Genomic DNA, 19494 nt, shown 5'->3' with positions numbered 1-19494 from the left:
ATTCTTAACAGTTCTCCTTACCATTGCTTGCTTTCTTGCTTTACTAAATTCTTATAAATTGGATTATCTTTTAGTACCATATTAAATGCTTTATTTCTTAACTTTATTGCTTCCTTACATTCATGTGTCCACCATGGTACCATTTTCTTATCATTTTTATACCCTGCTTTCTTTATAGAATTATCTGCTGCTTCCATGATTATCTTACAAATTTTCAAATTTATATCTATCCTCATACTTACTTGTCCAAAGTTTATTTGACTCAAGTATCTAAATTTAATCCAGTCTGCCTTATTGAAATTAAGTTTTTTTTTATTGACTTTTATATTCCTGTTATTTAAATATAATCCCCCTCCTATTGTTATAGGACAGTGGTCACTACCTATTGTTGATTTTTTATCAATGAACCACTCACATATACTAGCTAACACATTTGAGACAATTGTTTCTTTGTTAGATTGGCGGATTGCAAACAGTTTATAGGTGCATACCGCCACCTACTGTACATAAGTGTGTAGCTCTATAGGTCTACCTACTATATTCTATTTTTTATTTTTGTGTTATGTAAAAATAAAAACAATGCTTTATTAATAACCAAATTTTCCTCCCTGTCTCCATCTGTACCTAAAATTCCTTTAATATTGCATTCTCTCCCTTTTTCCCATAATTTTCCTTCCTTCCTTCCTTTCCTCATTCTCTCTCTTTAAGTTCCATTTTTAATGCAATCCATAAAAAAATTATCCACATTTTCTTTTCTTTAATAACCCTCACATAAATTATTATTTCTCTTCCCTAGTACAAACAAAAACTCCTTCAAGTAGGTATGTCCAGTTCTTAATCTAGTATAAATGATCTCTTCCCTTCTGCTTCCGTCTCCATCATTTTTAACAATTACAGATTTTTGAACCCTATATAATCTTCTTCCTTTCTCATCTTCATCCCATGCTTTTTGCCGTAATTCTGTTTCTTTCTTTTAATTATTGATTTACCTTCCCCTTTCCCAAATGGAATCTGATTTATATTCTGTTTTCCTAAAGCCTTTTAGCTATCTTGTTTGCTATTTCCTTTCCTCTCACCCCTTGGTTTCCTGGAAACCAACAGAACTGAACATCTATTCCATACCTAAATAACCTAAACAAACTCTGAATTTCTTATACAAGGTCTTTCCTATTATTTCCTCCTGAATGAATGCTTTCTATTGCAGCTTTAGAATCAGTGCAAATCACCACCCCTTCTGGTCTGACCTCCTCCACCCACTGGAAACTAATAATGATAATTGCTACCATTTCTGTTGTGTATATAGATAAAAGGTCTGTTAATCTTTTACATATACATATATTAAACTCTGGAATTAATATCCCTATTCCCGCATTTTCCTTAGAATTTTTTGAACAATCTGTGTAAATTTTTAAATAACTATAATACAATTGTCTAATATATAAGCTGGTTTTAACCCCAGCTTCATTATGTTTCCATTCTCTTTTCATTTCATGTATTTTCAAGTCAACTTTTGTTTCTGGAAACAACCATGGAGGTACAGCACCGATTGGGTTATTTTCAGAGAATTTTCTTATCATCCAACTCATATATTTTTTGCCCATTCATTCACAGTCCAGCCAAATTCATTTCTTGTAAATTTGGAATATTCCCAACAGTTCTTAATTATGTTTGCTGCTGGGTTTCCTTCACTACTGCTTTTAATTCTGATCCAATATGAAAGTGATATTTTGACCCGTCTCATTTCTAAAGGAGTTTCTCCAGCCTCTATTAAAATAGCATTAATGGGGGTAGTTTTAGTTTCTCCGGTTGCTATATGTAATGCCCTATTTTGCAATTTATCTGTTATTTGTAATGATTTTGCTGCTGCTCCATATATTATACATCCATAATCTATTGCTTATCTCCAAAGTGCCCTGTAGATATTCAATAGTGACGGCTTATCAGCCTCCCAATCATTCCCAGCCACAGCTTTCATGAGGTTTATTAGTTTCTTACCTTTTATTTCTAACTGCTTAATATGCATTTTCCATGTATATGAACTATGTAACCGTAATCTTAAATATTTGACTTCTGCTTCTCTTTTAACTGATTGATCATATAATTTTATTTCTCCTATATCAATATTTCTTTTATTACTGAAAATCATATAACAGGATTTACTTACTGACAATTTGAATTCCCGTTCATATCGACCATTTTTCTATTTTATTAACTGCTCTCTTTATATTTTTAACTACGTGCGAGACATTCCTTCCCTCAACCATATGGCTCCATCATCTGCATAAAGTGCTGATTTAATGCATTCATCTAGATGAGCATATATCATTATTCATAATATTAAAAAGTACAGGACTAATTACTCTCTCTTTAGGAATGCTGTTATCTATTTTAAAATCTCTCGAGTATTCGTCCCCAACTTTAACTCTAATTTTAATCTGTAAAGAAACTTGCTATCCAGTTATACATTCTTCCACCTATTCCCTTATTTTCTCCTGGATATTCGTGCTGCTGGAAGAATTGTGGGTTTTCACTGCAGCGTCTGGATATACCCGGTTGTGTGGCTGATGAAGGTATATATTTTTCATTTTACCTTATGGCTTTATTGTTGGCAGACAATTAATTGTCATATTTGGTTGTTACAGATTGCTGCTGTTGCATATTATAGTCTCACCAATGGAACCTTTTTTTTAGATGCTCTTGGTTAACAGACTAATAGGTTTTCTCTAGAGTTGGGGTTGTAGCACAAGCACTACAGAACCAGAACGAACATTCATTACCGTACTTTTATGAATTAGCTGATTAGGCAAAGCTCCACAGGACTGGGTGATGCAACGTGAGATTCATTTTTCTAACTTAATAATATTTTAATAAGGTTTTTCTTCAAACTGTAAAGGAATGTATGAATATTATATATTTTGTATACTATTCCTGTTTCATCATTTTAAGCCAGACCTACCTATGTACTTTTAATTGGGAGACCCTAGACCACTTGATGTTATTTTTAGAGGTCTACTAGTTGGTTTTAGGTCCACTTCCTCGATCACAATCCGGGTTCTTTGCCCTTGTTACACACGTATGGTGATATATTTTATATTCCAGTTTTCCCTAGATTTACCCAGTCGTATAACTCACTGCTTAAAATTTCTAGTCATAGTATAGCTGTAAAAGCTGCAGGAAATCCTAGAAAATACTCTGGAACTGGATCAGGTCACTGCTGCTTAAATACTGAACTACTGTTTAGCTTGTGCACTTTTATGTTATGTTTTATGTTTCATGTTCATATGTGAAAATGTATCAGGATAAAGGAAAAAATCCAGAGACTCAATATTTTGCTGAATAAAAATCACTTTAATATCAACGAAAGAATAAAATGGCAGGATTATTAAACCCATTATAACACATCAATATTCTAAGACCAAATGTTTATATCAGATAAGATGCTTCATGCTGAATATAAAAATATAAACACAGAGACCAGATTGTTGCTGAAGACAACTGATTCAATTAGTGAATTGAACTGTTAACAGAGTTTTAATATTCCTATGAGATTAAAACACTGAAAGCTTCATTCACTCTTAAAATCTATTTTCTCTGTTGGGCCACCAGCTTTAATTTATCCTTTATTTTTCTCATGTCAGTGAGGATCAGAGCTGAAGGTAAATGTTCCAGTTTAGATCACTCTAATCTAGATGCTTCATCTTTACTCTTAATTTAGAACTTAATCAGAATTTAACACAAACACTGTTCTATTCATAATGTTCCTCTTAGAGGTTAAAGCAAATTATCTTTGTAATAAAATTTTCTCAGAGGGCAAAAAGCAGCTTTAGATTTACAGATAAAATATTTCACAAGAAAGAAGAACTTTGGGGGTACAGGAAATTGTCTCTTGATTATTAAAAATCAGTCATAGATAAGGTTTCCTTACTTCTTCGAGTTTCACCCTCCTTATCACCCAGAAAATCATCTGTGGAAGGTGGACGAGGAACCTCGCCTCCACCACAAAATCTAAGAACCAACTGTATGACAGACATGTGTTGGATTCCATATTCAGACAGCAGTGATGAATCACCTTCCAAATGCATGTCTGTAAAGATCAATCTATAGCCATCTCGCCATCCTGCACACACATGAGAACAAACAGACCCAGATTCATAGTTAATTTAAGTCACACACCAAAATAAAACACATCCTTAAACAACAGAACTATTCTAACATTAACAGAAGTATGACTGCATCATTGAGTCTTAGTAACTTTGCTTGTTTAACTATAACCTCTTCATATGTTGACAGGAGCTCCATCTGTAGCTCCATCAGACAGCAAACAGGTAAGATCACAGAAACCACTGATATACTGAACATTTGGTCACCTAACATGAAGCTTGTTCTCATCACAAACAATCCCCACAGGGAGAATTCTGTAGGATTTACTTTTGCATTTTATGCGGAAATGTATTTTTGATAGCATGTAATTTATCTTTTTAAATGTATTTAATATTACTTTATACAGAGGTGAGTAAAGAGTTATTCAGGTGTTTTGTGTCGGGCTTGTTAAGTTTACCTGCATATCCAGGGAGTCTCTCCGATATCTTTTCCTTCAGCTGACCCACTGTCATTCTCTTCATCTGCTCCTCTGTGTCGCAGAGGTCAATGTACACCTTCTCCCCTCTCATTCCACGAACTATTACCTGATAGATCATGATTCTCTGATGTTTGCAGAGCTCCAGCAGCAGCAAATAACCATCAGACAGAAGGCAAACTATCCTCAGTATTTCTGCTTTATTAAAATCCTTCACACATTTCAGCAACCTGTATAAAAAAAACAGAATATATTATTTTTCCACAAGTTGAACTCTCTTTAAAATTCTAATCAATTTAAGTTTTATTCAAAATAGCAATGCTCAAAAACAGAGAGAGATTAATACATATGTCTTTAATAATGCTTTTTTATTTTATTAGAATTTGAACTTCTCTGCAGGAGATACTAAACATCCCAGACCAGCTGAACTGGTGTGACTGGTTACCTAAAAACTTTTAAAGCTTTATTTTGTGCCTTACTGTAAATACAGCTGAAGGAAAGCTGAATGAAAAACCACACGGCGAAAATAATAATGACATAGTCAAATAAATGTCATGGTTTCTGGTCCTTTGAACAGCAGATTGAAGCTGGTAGTAAGAATGACAAACTAATGGCTGCTATGAGTTAATCGGATTTCAGAAAGTACGACCAAAAGGTCAACAACTGAAAAAAAGAAAAACATCAACTTATCCTCAACTGTTAGATTAAACTCCTCCAATTAATTTTCAGAAAAGTTTTTAACGCTCTGTAACCTCACCTTGCTGTTTGACGCTACCAGGATGTTTAATGCTTTCACTTTCTGTTTTAGTTTGATCAGAGTACATGCTGCATTCAGGATGTGTTGGAAATGCTGCATTCAGGATGTGTCGAAAATGCTGCTTTCAGGAGGTGAAATGTGTCTGAAGCATGTATGTCAGTAGCATGTTGGATTCCTGACAAACCTCCTCATCAAATAGAGATATCTAGAAAAGGTTGATTCATAATAGTGTTTTTATCAGGTAAGACAGCAGGATCTGGTCTAAACGCAGCATCTATAGCAACTAGAAGTAATAATTACAAACTTTTTACAGGAAAAGGACAGGGTTATCACGGTACTAAACTTTTTATCTCGATACGGATACTAAGTAAAATATTCGATACTCGATACCCTTTTCGATACCACAAGAATAAAATCAATGACTCCAAAATTCAACAGAAATATTTTCATTACTAAAAAAAATACAAAAAATAAATAAAAACAATAAGAATAGTATTTTGAGGTTGTATGCTGTGCACAATATTAAGCAAGCTTGATAAATAACGTATAAAATTAAAATTAAGTGTTCCTTCCTTGGCTATGTTTTGCAGACATAACAATGACACTGGCCAAACCAGTTAAACAAAATAATTCTCAGCAGCTGCACCTCTTACAAAAAAAGTCTGAAACTGAAAAATGCACAGAATTATTCAATCACACAGTGTTCTGAAAGTGCATTTTCCACTATTCTGCACTTTAGATGGCTGTATCGATACTTATGAAAATGAGTATTGTATCTGGATACAACGTTTCAGTATCGATACTTTTTTGAGTATCTATACTTTTGACAACCCTAGAAAAGGAAGCATCGCAGTCTTTCTACCTTGATATTTTTTTAAGGACAAGCTATATTTATAATATCACTGAGTAGTAGTTTAAAATGAAAGGTTTTCTAACCTCTTTGCAAACATATGAAGAACAGAAGGAGCTTAGATATGATTTTAGACACACAAAGGTTCACTGTTACATACTTTGTTAGATCAGATTCCTGCTTTCACCTCAGTAATGAAACTATCTGCACTTTTAGCTGAGAACACAGAGAGGCAGCTGGTAGCTAAGGGCTTAAATGTTTCTTTTATAACATGGAGGAAATAAATGCTTCTTTAAGAACACATGAACCCGACTAGAGATTAGTTGTAGGAATACACTGACCTTATTACTGTATCTTGAAATTTATCAGCTTACCATCCACACCCCTCCATAAAAGCAGATCATTTATTTAATAATAAACCAGATCACCTCTCCAGCAGTTACTCTCAAGTATCAGCTTTTATTAATTTGTTTAACATTTTGTTCAGCTTCAGTTTTCTTTAAGACTCTATTATAGAGTCTGACATGACACTGTAATAATTAGGTCTTTAAAATGAAAGTAATTACATTAATGTTTTATATATGTATGTTACTCAAACATGGCATCCTTACATTGTCCCCATATTACTATTATAGCAAATACTTTATTTTTCTGTACTTTGTTATTTTTGCATATATTCATTAATTTTGGTTTTTGAAGTGCAGCTGTTATTATAGCACCTCTGGGTTAAGCATGTACTTTTTCAGCTCACATATTGAGTTATTTCTTTTTATACAAACAAATGTCTCATACACAGAAATAAGTTAATATCTGACTTACCAGGTTTGATCCACTAAAAACAATGTAGGATTTTTGAATAATTACAGTTTACCTTCGAAAGGGCAAACATAGCCCAATATTAATATTAATATTGATTTTCTGATCTTCTCCGTGGGCACATTCACTATTTCAATTTGTGAATAAAGGTATTTTACATAATCTTTTGATTTCTTTTATTTATTGCTTTTAACAAAGATACAACATTGCACATAATTCAACAATCTTTTAGCATTATGATATGGACCAGTCAAGAACAAAAACACTAAATAAAAAAATAATTAATTATAACTACATTCATCTACTGTGAAAATAACAATACTGTTCTAGGGAAGCCTTCTTAGTTTATTATATTAAAAACTAAGTGTAACTAAGATGTATAATTAAACAAGATAATATATTTTTTATGTATTTAGCTTAACACCAATTTGGTTATCCTTACATATATTTTTATTATTTTAATCCTATCCTGGTCATCTATATCAGCAAAAAAAGTTTTCCTACAGAATCCTTAACATAAATTCAAAAAGCAGTAACTACACTTGGCACAATTAAAACAAATAGACTAAGGTATTTTCAATAAGTATTAAATTTTAAAAAGTCTACATAAAAAATTAAGGAAGGAAATGTAAAAAAAAATGTCTAAAATGTTTCAGAAATTGTTTCAGCTTTGATGATTATAAACAGAGTTATAAACAGAGAGATGATGATGATGAACAGAGTATGTGTCTCTGCTGCCCTCGTGTGGTGAATATAGGTTGATGCATGGACTTTGGACCATTGTGCCTTCAGGTACAGTGCCCTCTACAATTATTGGAACCTCTGCTCAAGATGTGGTCGAGGAATTCTAAAAATTCTCCTTTTTTAAACAACATATATAACAAATGCAAAAACAAAAAAACAAAATCTAACCTTTTATTTAGGTACATTACTTTGGTGGTAAATGTTTCTGATTTTGTTTAAGTATATTTTTCCATAGTTGCTTAAGTTAGTCAGGGTATCTAGGAACTTTTAATTAGTAATTCGTGATTTCCTGGGGGTTTAAATATGAGGTGACACAGGGGCCTAATTCTCTTACCCATTTATCAACATGGCAAAGAAAAAAGAACTCACCGTGCTACGAAGGCAGATGTGTGTCGACCTTCATAAGTCAGGCAGTGACGACAAGAAAATAGCCACTCGCCTTAACTTTTTAACCCAGCCGTATCTACAGTCAGAGGAATCATAAAGAAGTTAAAAATACTGGAACACTTTGAAATAAAACCTAAAGCTGAAAGAGCATACCAGTCTACAAAAGCAAAAATTCAGCAGTGAAATTTCCTCATTACAACAAGGATTACATGTCTTTTCCCCTGTATCGCCTTGATCCCTGTTTGGAGCATAGGACACTCATACTTTGTGGATGCCTGTCTGGATCAGCACAATCATTGGAAGTAAAGCATCCTGCAATCCTATCCAAGGATCTGCAGCTGCCCAGCTGATATAACCTCATATCATCAACAAGTTGGACATGCTGCTCCCAATCCTCGGCTGAACAAGTTAAGACAGAAATATTGAATCATTAGTGCAAACTCTGCAGCAAGAGAAAAAATCTTATATCGCTGCTGAAATCTTTGTTAAATATTTGGATGCTGATAATATTTTATAGTGTATTAAGTCAGGTTCACAGAGAAACCTGTAAATCATAAATAAACATGAGCAACACAAAGAGAGATATTTAGCAATGTAAATTATATTACATTTATTGCAGTTTAACACGTGGCTGGATTCTATTTTCCACTATTCAAAACTGGAGCATGAACTAAGGAACTAACTTTGATGAAATTCATCTTATTTGCTCTATTTTTTTTAATGGCTACTCAGACTCATTGTGAATTTGAAATATAAATGACAATATGAACAAAACACAAAACAATGTTTAAAACGCTGCATCTTATAAATCTGTACAGTTCAAGTGAAAAGGACAACATGTAAAACTAGCCTTTATAAAAGACATTACCTAAAAAAATTTAAAAAAAAATCACAATAAGACTTCAGTTCTACTGAACATTGATATAATAAAAAAAAGAGGGGAAAAAAGTAGTTCTGTTGATTTAAGGACTACTGTGTACAGTTTAATATCACAACAAAGTAACTTTCCAAAAACATGTAAGTGTAGTTTTGACTTTACATTTATAAAATATCTTGATTGATAAAATATAAATCTTTAAAAATGGATTTAAAAAAATGCAACTAGCATGCCTTTTGGTTCTGAGCTTTAGAAAGCAAATACGATATGTAGCCTTCACCTGACCATAATAATTTAAATGTTATCTAATGAAGCCAAGGTGGAAATTTAATTGAATAAAATGGATCGCTCACCCTCATGCAATGAGAGGCTCATCGGTCTGTGATGCAGCTATTTTGCATTCAACCACAGCTGCTAGAAATCCAATCAGCATCAGATTCCTGCTTAAAAGACTTCAATCAACGGCTCAACCTGCCACTAACAAGCATCTGAGTTGGATCAGATGTCAGACTTTGTTTCTGATGACCCCCATTCAACCCTCCTCCAACCCTTCACCACCATCCTCTCAAGCTCATCTGGCTCCTTCATGACGCCGCTGCTTGCCTCTAAAGAAGTAATTCCTTGGACTTATACTGTTCTCACATGCATCCCCTGCCAGTCCGGCAAAAGTCAGTCGTGTTGAGCCTGGTTCTGCCAGAGATTTCTTCCCAAGGGAAGTTTTTTCTCTCCATTGTCGCTTTATGCTTGCTCATCATGGAGGTTGATCCGAATCTGCGCCTTGTTCCAGCTGACATCCTTCTTCATGCCATCTCCGTTCCACCACTGTTTCAGGCCCGGGGGGATTCATTCCTGTTCTCATTAAGCAGATCATGCATTTAATCAAAGTAAAATCAATCTTTTTAATTTACCTCACCACAAGTCTTAAAATATTGTTTCAGTAAAACTCTGCTAACTGCCTTCTTCTTCAGATGAAAGTGCGCATTCAGCGTCTGCTCTGCCGATAATGCAAGCGTAGAAGAAGAAATGTGCTGTTTACCTGTGCAAAGAAAGAAACAACGAAAAAAAAAATGTCTGAGGACTTCAGTGTTGAGGAAGAGCGTGAGTTCTTTGCCGAGCTGAATGCGCACTTTCATCTGGTTTGGTCTGCCGGCTTCCGTAGCGTCGTGAGCGCGCATGGGGGCGCTATTAGGAAATCCTATACACTACTGTTTATGCTCTAAAAACGTTCTAAATGACTTCGTTTCGAGTAAATTCTGGATGCTACCCACTCAGGACACTTGGAATACATTGGACGAGCAGTATGGAGGAATATTGACACGTTTATTGTGGACTTTTGTGGACCTTTCTGTCTCGGGCACCATAGACCTCCATTATTTGAATGTCAGCAGACAGCAAGAAGCCTCCCAGATCTCCAGATGCATTTGAGATATCAAAATAGTACTCCAGAGTGTTGTTCAGCATGGGGGTGAGTAGAAAATGAAGGCTAATCATGTTTTGGGTGTACTATTCCTTTAACCACTGGGCTGCCACTCCCCATACCTCAAATTTGCCAGGAGTATCCATTGAGCCTTGCCTGTATGTAGTTAGTATGTAAAGTCTGTTTTTTACAGTTCTAACTATGAAATATGAAGTTTCATCATAGATGTAATTTTTTAAGATAATTTAGATACGGTAATTGATAAGTGTTTGAACTTTTTTGAGATCTTTATTATTCTTTAAGTTTGCTCTGTTCAGGATATCTTCTCTTTAGTGAGAATAAAATCTTCAAACTGCCCATACTTGTCTGCCTCTTAGTCTGTCTTTGGATGTTCTCCAAAAAACAGCAGAAATATTGTCTGTTGATGCCTGATACTAGGTTGCTAATAACTGTTATTCCACTAGGTGGCACTCTAACCTCTAATATGGAGGCACAGTAAAACTTTGGTTCTAAAAAGTTCAAGAAAGTCATGTGAAAAAAAAATTCAAAACTGGATTCATACCTCCTTATTACATATTGGAACATTGTTTGCTGTGATAAAAGCTTTTTATTGTTATTAAATCTCCTCTAATCTGCTATGATGACACCCGGGTGTTCACAAAGAAATGGAGAATGCTTTAAATTTTATATAAATTATGTAATCAGAATGTCAGTTTTCTCTTATTAGCTTATTTTGTTGGGAAAAAAAATACAACTTGGATCTCCATCACAGATTTGTATGACATAAAATGTCATAATAATTATTGCTTCTATAGCATAGGAGGAATTGTTTTTACTAAGATTCTGATCCCAAGACAAATTTTGGAATAACTGCAAACAGAATAAGAACTATGAGGAAAGAGCTAGACTAAAAATAAAGTTACCAAAGCACACCTTTATCTTTATGTAATGGATCTGGTGCTATGAATGGGTGGGGCCTTAACAGTCTGACTGGAAATGACCAGGAAGGTTATTTTAGGACAAATTCCAATAAGGGTTCAACGCAAAATCTTGGCAAGATCTGTTATCTCTCCCTTTTGTGGTAAAAATGGGAACGGTTAAGGTAAATCTGTTTATCAGAAAAGATAACACGTGTTTCTTATTTCCTGTATCTGAGGTTAATGAGGATAAAATGTTATTAATCCTTACTAAAGTTTTGGGGAAAAAAAACTTTAAAGAATTAACAAAGTTGCATGGTGACATATAGCTCTTAAAATTGCTAAACAAAAAGCCATACCAACAATTAAAAAAATGCTCAGTCTTTCTTCCCACCACTGACAGGCAGGGACTTGTTGGCCAGTTTATGACAAAGATGACATCAGAACAATCCATGGACAAAATAATAATATGTAACTTATAATTTGTATAATTTTGTAAGATGTTCATGAAATTGAGAAGCTTACAAGAATGTTGACATATAGCATCCTGCACATTGAAAAAAGACACTTTGATTGTTTCTGTTTGTTTAGTAGAACCATTTGCTATTATTAAAAATACATAAATTTATTGAAAATGTTTGGTTTCCTAAGAACTTCTTAAACTTTTTTTTAACTATTGTGAAAAATACTGAATGTCTATTAAGTATGCAGCATACTATGGCATACATTAACGGCTCATCAATTAAATAATTTCACATTTTTATTCATTCTTTTATCAGTATTGCCCTTTTATTTTTTTTAAACCACGCCTTTAACAAAAATGAAACCAACTAACCTGTTTTTTTCTGCTACTGCAGTCACCTCACTGTACAGCTTCAGAAGCCTGTCAAAGAAGATACCATGGTGGTTCAGGTCCTCATCTGTTTTGAACAGAACAGAAAGTTTACAGTCGAAGTATGTCAGCATGAGAAGGAGCTGGCAGAGACTCCTGTTCAACATCTGAGACAGAAAATACAGGAGAGACGGCCTGACACAGGTAAAATGACCACATATTTATTGCAAATAGAAACATTCAGATATGAAACCGATAAAAGGAGGAGATTTCCTGTTTTAAAGGTCAGTTTACTGCTTTTTAAATCAGCATTTATCACTTTGAGATGTTGGCTTTTTGTCCTAAACCCACCGTCCCTTTAATTTGAAGAGAAGGTGTGCGAGATTTTTCTGATAGAATCATATAAGCTGTTTTTAGTTTATAATTTCCAGCCCAGCATATTTACACCATTATATGAAAGGTTTATTCATTAAAGCTTTATAGCGTATCACTTTCTTAATACACGTAATGATCCAGACTCATCTATGTCGTCTTTCTTTTTTTTTCCCTTAAAAGTCTTTTTTGCCATAAAATGATTGTGATTTATTTTATTCAGATTTTTATGTTTTTTGTTTTCTATTTTCAGAAAAGACTGATATGCGTCTGATCCACAAAACCCATACTCTGCAGGATGGACACATGTTGGCTGAATACCAGATAAAACACAAATCTGAGATTCAGGCGGTGCTGCGCTGCAAGTGAGTGCTGGATGGCTGAGCCATGGACCATCTCTAGCTCTTCTCCACCTCAAACCAGATCAACTTACACTAAAAATTCACTTTGAACATCAGTTACTTATTTTTATCCCCTTTAAATTAGAAGTATTATCATCCTAAATATATATGAGTGAGTATTTTTAAATGAAGATTGCATCTCTTCTCAAAGTCTTCCAGTCATTTATATTATTTACAATTTGGTTTTACAATAACATATACATGGTTTTTAGCTTATACTTTGGAAAGTATAAATAATTTGACTGTATGATCTGGTGAACTGTAAAGTACCCTGAGATGACATGTGTTGTGAATTGGCGCTATATAAATAAACTGAATTGATTTGAAAGGTTTTTTAAATCTTAGAAATACAGTTCAGTTTTTAAAAGTTGGGCATTTTACATTATTATTGCCTTAAATGTTGGAGTAATATCTCAGCATCACGGCAATGGCTGTGTTTTGTTTTATATTTCTATCTTCAATATTGAATTATTTCACTATTTGGCTGATGGTGGTCAGAGGGCCCGGTGGCGCCAGTGTACGGCAGCCCCCCTTCTGTCAGTGTGCCCCAGGGCAGCTGTGGCTACTGTGTAGTTTCCAAGCGATGGTGTGCTTGTGAATTACTGAATGATGTGTAAAGTGCTTTGTTCATGTGTCCTGACTTGGAAAAGCACTATATTAGTACAGGCCATTTAACATTTTTAACTTTCATAAATCTGTTATTTAGAAAAATTATTTTTGAGAATTGGTGTATTTGACACATTTTTCCAAAAATAGATTTTTTTAGATTTGATAAATTATTTTGTCAATATGTAATATGACATGCAAAATGAAAGAGTTAAGTGATGAGAAAATAACTGTAAAACAGTTTAAATGTAGTTACACTTTTTCATTTTACTTTACTAAACTAATTTAAAGATCAAAATAAATAAAGCAAATCTGCTCCAATGGTTTCTTCTTTTTCGTGTTCTGCAACATGGTGGTTTTTATTAATGCAAATCATTAGAAATTATTATATTAATCCTGACAGGGTTGCCACTATTATTGTTAATTTAAATACCATCCATCAGGGGCGGAGCTACCTGGGGCCAGGAATGGCCATGACCCCCCTTAACCAATTGTTGCCCACCCCTGTGGTCACCCCCAGCAGTTGATCCCATGTGGACATAATTCACAGCTCCGCTTAAACAGAGAGCTGTAGCAGTAATACTCTCAAGAAGGATGTTCTAACAAATTTTACATTTTAAATGTTCTTATATTAACTGAGAACAAAAATACTGCTAATAACTTGAATCATTATACTAACATTAAAGATGATAAAGATACAATCAATGCTCTTTTACAGAACTACAGTTGTTTTTATGTTTTAAAGGGTAAAGAGAAAGTTATGCTTCTCTGCATTTCATCTAGGAGTCTCCAATGTAATTAAAGATAAACAACAACTAAATCCATTAAATGTAAGTATTAATATACAAGTATTGATAAACGTGTAGTGGAAAATTTGCACCAGGAATGTAGGTAAGAAATAACAATAGACAAGATGTCCCTCAGCTGAAAAAGCTGAAAAAAGATTGTCCACTATACCCTTAATATAGACAGCATGGATGAGTAAATATAGGCGTTTTTGTTTTTATTTTTAATATGGATGTTGTGCTCTGTCTTTTACCTGTTTGAAAAGATTGAATCTGAGGCTCTGGCAGCTATCTACTTACCACTATAAAAATATTCTGGCCACGCCACTGCCACCCTGAGGGCGGCCACAGAAGGGAGTCACATGACTCATGAGGAGTAGGTTGACTGGAAACTGAAAGAGTTTCCTACATGCAGGGTTATTATTGTTGATTGTTACCTGCATCGCGGGAGAAATCAAGGAATCTCTCAGAATGGGCGCTAAAACTACTAAGAGATATAACTCCAGGGACCCTACAGTCCTTTCTGTGGATGAAGAGGATCAGTTTGACTGTGAGTGGCTTATTTAAGTTAATCAAGCCATAACAGTACATTCATTGCTTTGTGTTTGTTATCAGTAGTTTTATAGATGTCTTGTTTTAAGGACATGCAGCTTATATTTACATCCTGGATGATCTGATTAGATTTGTTTCTACAGTTTTATGTGAAGGTTTTGAATCTCCAAGAGCTCGGATGTCCTGCGGACATGTGGCCACTTCGATGTCTCTCAGAAAGTGGTGCGAACATTTGATGGAAAAGGTAAGGTAAATAAATAGTCCATTCAGTTCGTTCTTTTGTTTTTCTATTTCAGATCATTTTCTGTTTTTAAAATCGTAATGAAAAAAAACACATTCTGATCTATTTGAGCTATCTGGTCCATATTTCTCACTCAAGTAAATCTAAAACTTTCCGGGTTGTGATAGGTGAAATAATTGTGTAGCCTACTCGTCATAAGGACAAACATTGCTGATTAGTTGCTGGCAGATGATGGTTGTTGCTTCGGCTGAAAAACTGAGAAAATCGATAAATTATTAAGCATATTCTGCATTCATTACAAAACTATTTGAAAGTGAAATCACCATTTCTTTTATCGTTATTAGGCTCCAGATTTCTCACATATGAGAATCATACTGTTTACACGAAGCATAGCGTAAAACTGTAATGATAGAGACTGCTCAGTGGTTGCCATGGTAACTGCAGCTGGGATTCCCAGAGGGCGTGGATTTTCCAGCAATGATCATAAGCAGTTTAACATTGAAATAGAAACATGTTGAAAGCTGTCACTTATATTTAATGACCTGTTTGGTAGGATGGTTTAAAACGTAATGCGCCAGATGTGCAGGTCATGTTTTCAGGTTCACAGATGTGTTTAGCTATTTAGAAAAAAAACTGAGAATGATCCAATGTAGTTTCGCTGAGTTGTTTATTCTAACAGAGATTTAACTTAGGTCTTCCCGTTTTATTATTGTAAGAATAACTAAACTTCAGTTTCTTGTTTTTGGTTTTATTTATAAGAAATCTGTATTTTGTTTTGTATAGTTACTTTTGTAAATGCTTTAGTTATAATTTTAAGATCATTTGCTGTTGACAAAATAACATTACCCATTAAGTCAGTCTACAAAATTCAAGTAAAAGTAACAGGATTTAATACTGAATTATATTACAGATTCTTCCTTCTCTTTTTAAACAAGGTGAAATCCTTAGAATATCCACCCAAACATTTATCATATCAACATAAATTTGCTGTTTCTTTCCTAAAATCATAAAGTAAATTAATAAAAACAGCCAGTTTTTAAATAGAACTTAACTTGTGTGCGTTGGACAAAGGGATTCTGTAACCCATGGGTATCGAAGAGGGCACATCCACCCAGTCACAGGACCACACTGGAAAACAGGCCGATCTCCAACATCTATAAACAAGGGTGTTGATGGAAGCAGCACAGCTGATGTTTCTTTCAGGATGACGTCACAGCCATACAGGAACAGACCAGATGAAGCTACTCTGAGGAAAAGCAGAGAGAGCAGAACGTTAGAGATTGAACCGATAGATTCTGCAGAGTAGGAGAATAGAAAGAGAATGAAGCAGAATGATGAAATGGGGGTCCCTATGTCCTCCAGACGTCTAAGCCTATAGCAGCATAACTATAGAGATAGCTCAGGATAACCTGAGCCACTCTAACTATAAGCTTTATCAAAAAGGAAAGTTTTAAGCCTAGCCTTAAAAGTAGACAGGGTGTCTGCCTCACGGACTAAAACTGGTAGTTGGTTCCACAGGAGAGGAGCCTGATAACTAAAAGATCTGCCTCCCATTCTACTTTTAGAAATTCTAGGAACCACTAGTAAACCTGCAGATTGAGAGCGAAGTGCTCTGTTAGGAACATAAGGAACAATCAGATCTCTGATATAAGATGGAGCTTGGCCATTTAAGGCTTTATATGTGAGAAGGAGGATTTTAAATTCTATTCTTGATTTAACAGGAAGCCAATGAAGAGAAGCCAGGATAGGAGAGATATGATCTCTCTTTTTCATTTTCATCAGAACTCTGGCTGCAGCATTTTGGATCAGCTGAAGGCTTTTAACTACAGTTTGTGGACTTCCTGATAGTAAAGAATTACAATAGTCCAGCCTTGAAGTAACAAATGCATGGACTAGTTTCTCAGCATCACCCCTGGACAGGAGATTTCTAATTTTTGCAATGTTCCTCAGATGAAAGAAGGAAATTCTAGAAACCTCTTTGATATGGGATTTAAATGACAGGTCCTGATCAAAAATAACACCAAGATTTTTTACTTTATTATCTAAAATCAGTTTAATCCCATCCAAATTTTTCAAAGTTTTATATTCTTTATTTTGAAACCAAAGAAAATTGAAATAAAATGCTGCCTTTTGTAAGGGTTCAAGTAACTTGTGCAGCTCTATAAAAGGTTTATTTTAGCTGAACTGAGGATTAATCTTGCTTTTGGGTTGTGATGGTTTCAGACCTCAATCTTAACTGACAATCAATTTGTGTTTAAGTTGATTTATCCTCTTATTTTTTCCTTTTCCATTGCATTTTTGTTTACATTTAAATTATGCATCCCAAACGCTCAACAGAGATTCTTTTTGTTTGTTTGTTTGTAGTTTTATAGATATAATATTGATGGCATATTACTGACTGCTTGTCAGAAGGAATTTTAAAATCATAGATGGCTGAACTTCATTTCTTACCTTTATTTATTTTACTGTTTATTTAAAGGGAGAAAGCCAGTTTGTTTGCGGTCAGTCTGGCTGCGATGCTGTGTGGCCTTATGAAGAGGTCTGTAAAATGGCCCTCCTGACCCCTAAAGAAATGAAGTACTTTGAGAAAACTATGGCCAAGAATGCTGCCGCCAGAAACCCTAACTCTAAGTTTGTAAGTATCTGTATAATGACACAAAAAATGCAAGTATGCTTGAATCTGTTGTATATCGCTCTGTTTTTATTTCACCCTCCACACATTATCTATCCTGACAGTGTCCTGGATGCATGTCTCCTGTGACCAGAGGGAGCAGCTTAAACCTTTACGTTCACTGCAAAGTGTGCTCAGCAAAGACAGGACGCACCTTTGCATTTTGCTGGCAGTGTTTGAGGGAGTGGAAAGGTATGCAGCCCCGATCCGACCGCTGTGAAAATGATGATTGCCACAATTCTGCCCTGAAAACCCTGAGAGAGTGTCCAAAAATTAAAATTCAGACTGAGAATGGAGCAAAAGGGTGTCCGTCAGTCCGTGCCTGTCCAACCTGTGGCTCACTGATCCAGCACACCGGGATAGGATGTGAAAACGTTTCATGTCCTCGATGTCACATGCAGTTTTGTTTTGGCTGTCTAAAGAGCACTAATGAATGTGATGCAGCAATGTTCTGCAGTGGCATTGCTCCTAGACAGAAATATATACCTGTGTGGAACACAGAGTTTTATTAGGATTTTGTTCTTTACAGTTTCCCTGAGATTAACTGGGACACACACTGATGTTTAACTATTTTATTTCAGTAATAAGGAGCTGTTCTGAGTTATTTGATATTTCTTTTATGGTATTTGCCTCTTGTAATCCTGTACTATTAAATTATTGTTGATGCAGCAAAATGTCAATTTATCTTTTATTTATTCAATGACAAAATATTCTTCAGAATGTGATTTTGATCCTATGTTTATCTCTTTGTAGGTTATTGTTTTATCTTGAAACTTGTTGTTTCCTCCATAAAATGCAGGAACTTGGGTGTTTGGTTTGATATAATGCTCTACTTTATGAGTCTAAAAAGAGGTTGGAAAAACTTTCTTTCACTAAATCTCCTTAGGAACATTGTAAAAAGAGATTTTAGCATTTATTTAAATGTGGGGGATCTTATCGATACATTTCAGTGTTCATACTAGTGGTGGCTGGCCAATAGAGGGAGCGAGGGCGAACCCACCAAATGACATTGATTTAGATATTAAAAAAAACATACAAATTTTATTATAAAATTAAATATTTTGAAATATATTTTTTAGCTGTACCAGATAAATATATAATCTTTATTGACAAGTAAAGCGGTTTTCGTCGTCTTCGGATTGGTGACGTATTTCCACCCTAGGGCGCAAAAATCTTTGGCCATAGACTCTCATTCGCAGTAGCTCCTCTGCAATGCAAAAGTATAGACTAGCTCTAGGCGCAGGAGAGCTGTGCTTTGAGGTCACAGGAAGCTACGGCACCGTCGTAGTGTGGCTGATTGACAGGCCAAGTCGAGGAAGTTGGGAGACGATTGGAGAGAAAGACAGAAATGATGCAAGAAAAATTGACTGAAGTCCCTTAAAGCAAACTTACCAAGAGGAGGTGAAATCATTCGGAACTGATCAGCTGAACATCAAAATTAATCATTGCTCCAAAGACAGATGGAGACAGTACACTTGGTCATTTTCCAGGACCTGGTTTACCTATAAGGCTTGGCTATCTGCATGCAGTGAGGCTAACGCTTTATTCCGCTTTCCCTGCCTTTCTACTTTCATGAATAGACAAGTGGGACTGATTTAAACAACCTTTTAGAAAAGGCAAAGAAGATGTAACAATCTGAGATTCACATGGAAAATAATATAATGTAGTGTACTTTTTCTAGGTGTTTGTTAAT

At 34.8% G+C, this 19494-nt stretch overlaps 1 protein-coding gene across 1 annotated transcript; it reads left to right on the top strand.

The window, feature by feature from the left end:
• The first annotated feature begins 14805 nt into the window (after positions 1-14805).
• On the top strand, positions 14806-18313 carry LOC119773343 (potential E3 ubiquitin-protein ligase ariadne-2-like). Its single transcript, XM_038270308.1, has 4 exons — positions 14806-14887; positions 15033-15133; positions 17610-17765; positions 17867-18313. Exons 1-4 carry the CDS (start codon positions 14809-14811, stop codon positions 18311-18313), a joined length of 783 nt encoding a protein of 260 aa, XP_038126236.1. The 5' UTR covers positions 14806-14808.
• The last annotated feature ends 1181 nt before the right edge of the window (positions 18314-19494 follow it).

The sequence above is a fragment of the Cyprinodon tularosa genome, unplaced genomic scaffold, assembly GCF_016077235.1.
Source record: "Cyprinodon tularosa strain WSP-4 unplaced genomic scaffold, ASM1607723v1 ctg76, whole genome shotgun sequence".
Taxonomy (NCBI): Eukaryota; Metazoa; Chordata; class Actinopteri; order Cyprinodontiformes; family Cyprinodontidae; genus Cyprinodon; species Cyprinodon tularosa.
This window is presented reverse-complemented; position numbering and strand designations above follow the sequence as displayed.

What these genes read in the sequence shown, in the direction of transcription:
- LOC119773343 (XM_038270308.1), top strand. Translation starts at nt 14,809, where the DNA reads ATGGGCGCTAAAACTACTAAGAGATATAACTCCAGGGACCCTACAGTC. An exon ending in TGAAGAGGATCAGTTTGACT is followed by an intron (nt 14,888 to 15,032) that starts GTGAGTGGCTTA and finishes TTGTTTCTACAG; the next exon opens with TTTTATGTGAAGGTTTTGAA. An exon ending in GCGAACATTTGATGGAAAAG is followed by an intron (nt 15,134 to 17,609) that starts GTAAGGTAAATA and finishes GTTTATTTAAAG; the next exon opens with GGAGAAAGCCAGTTTGTTTG.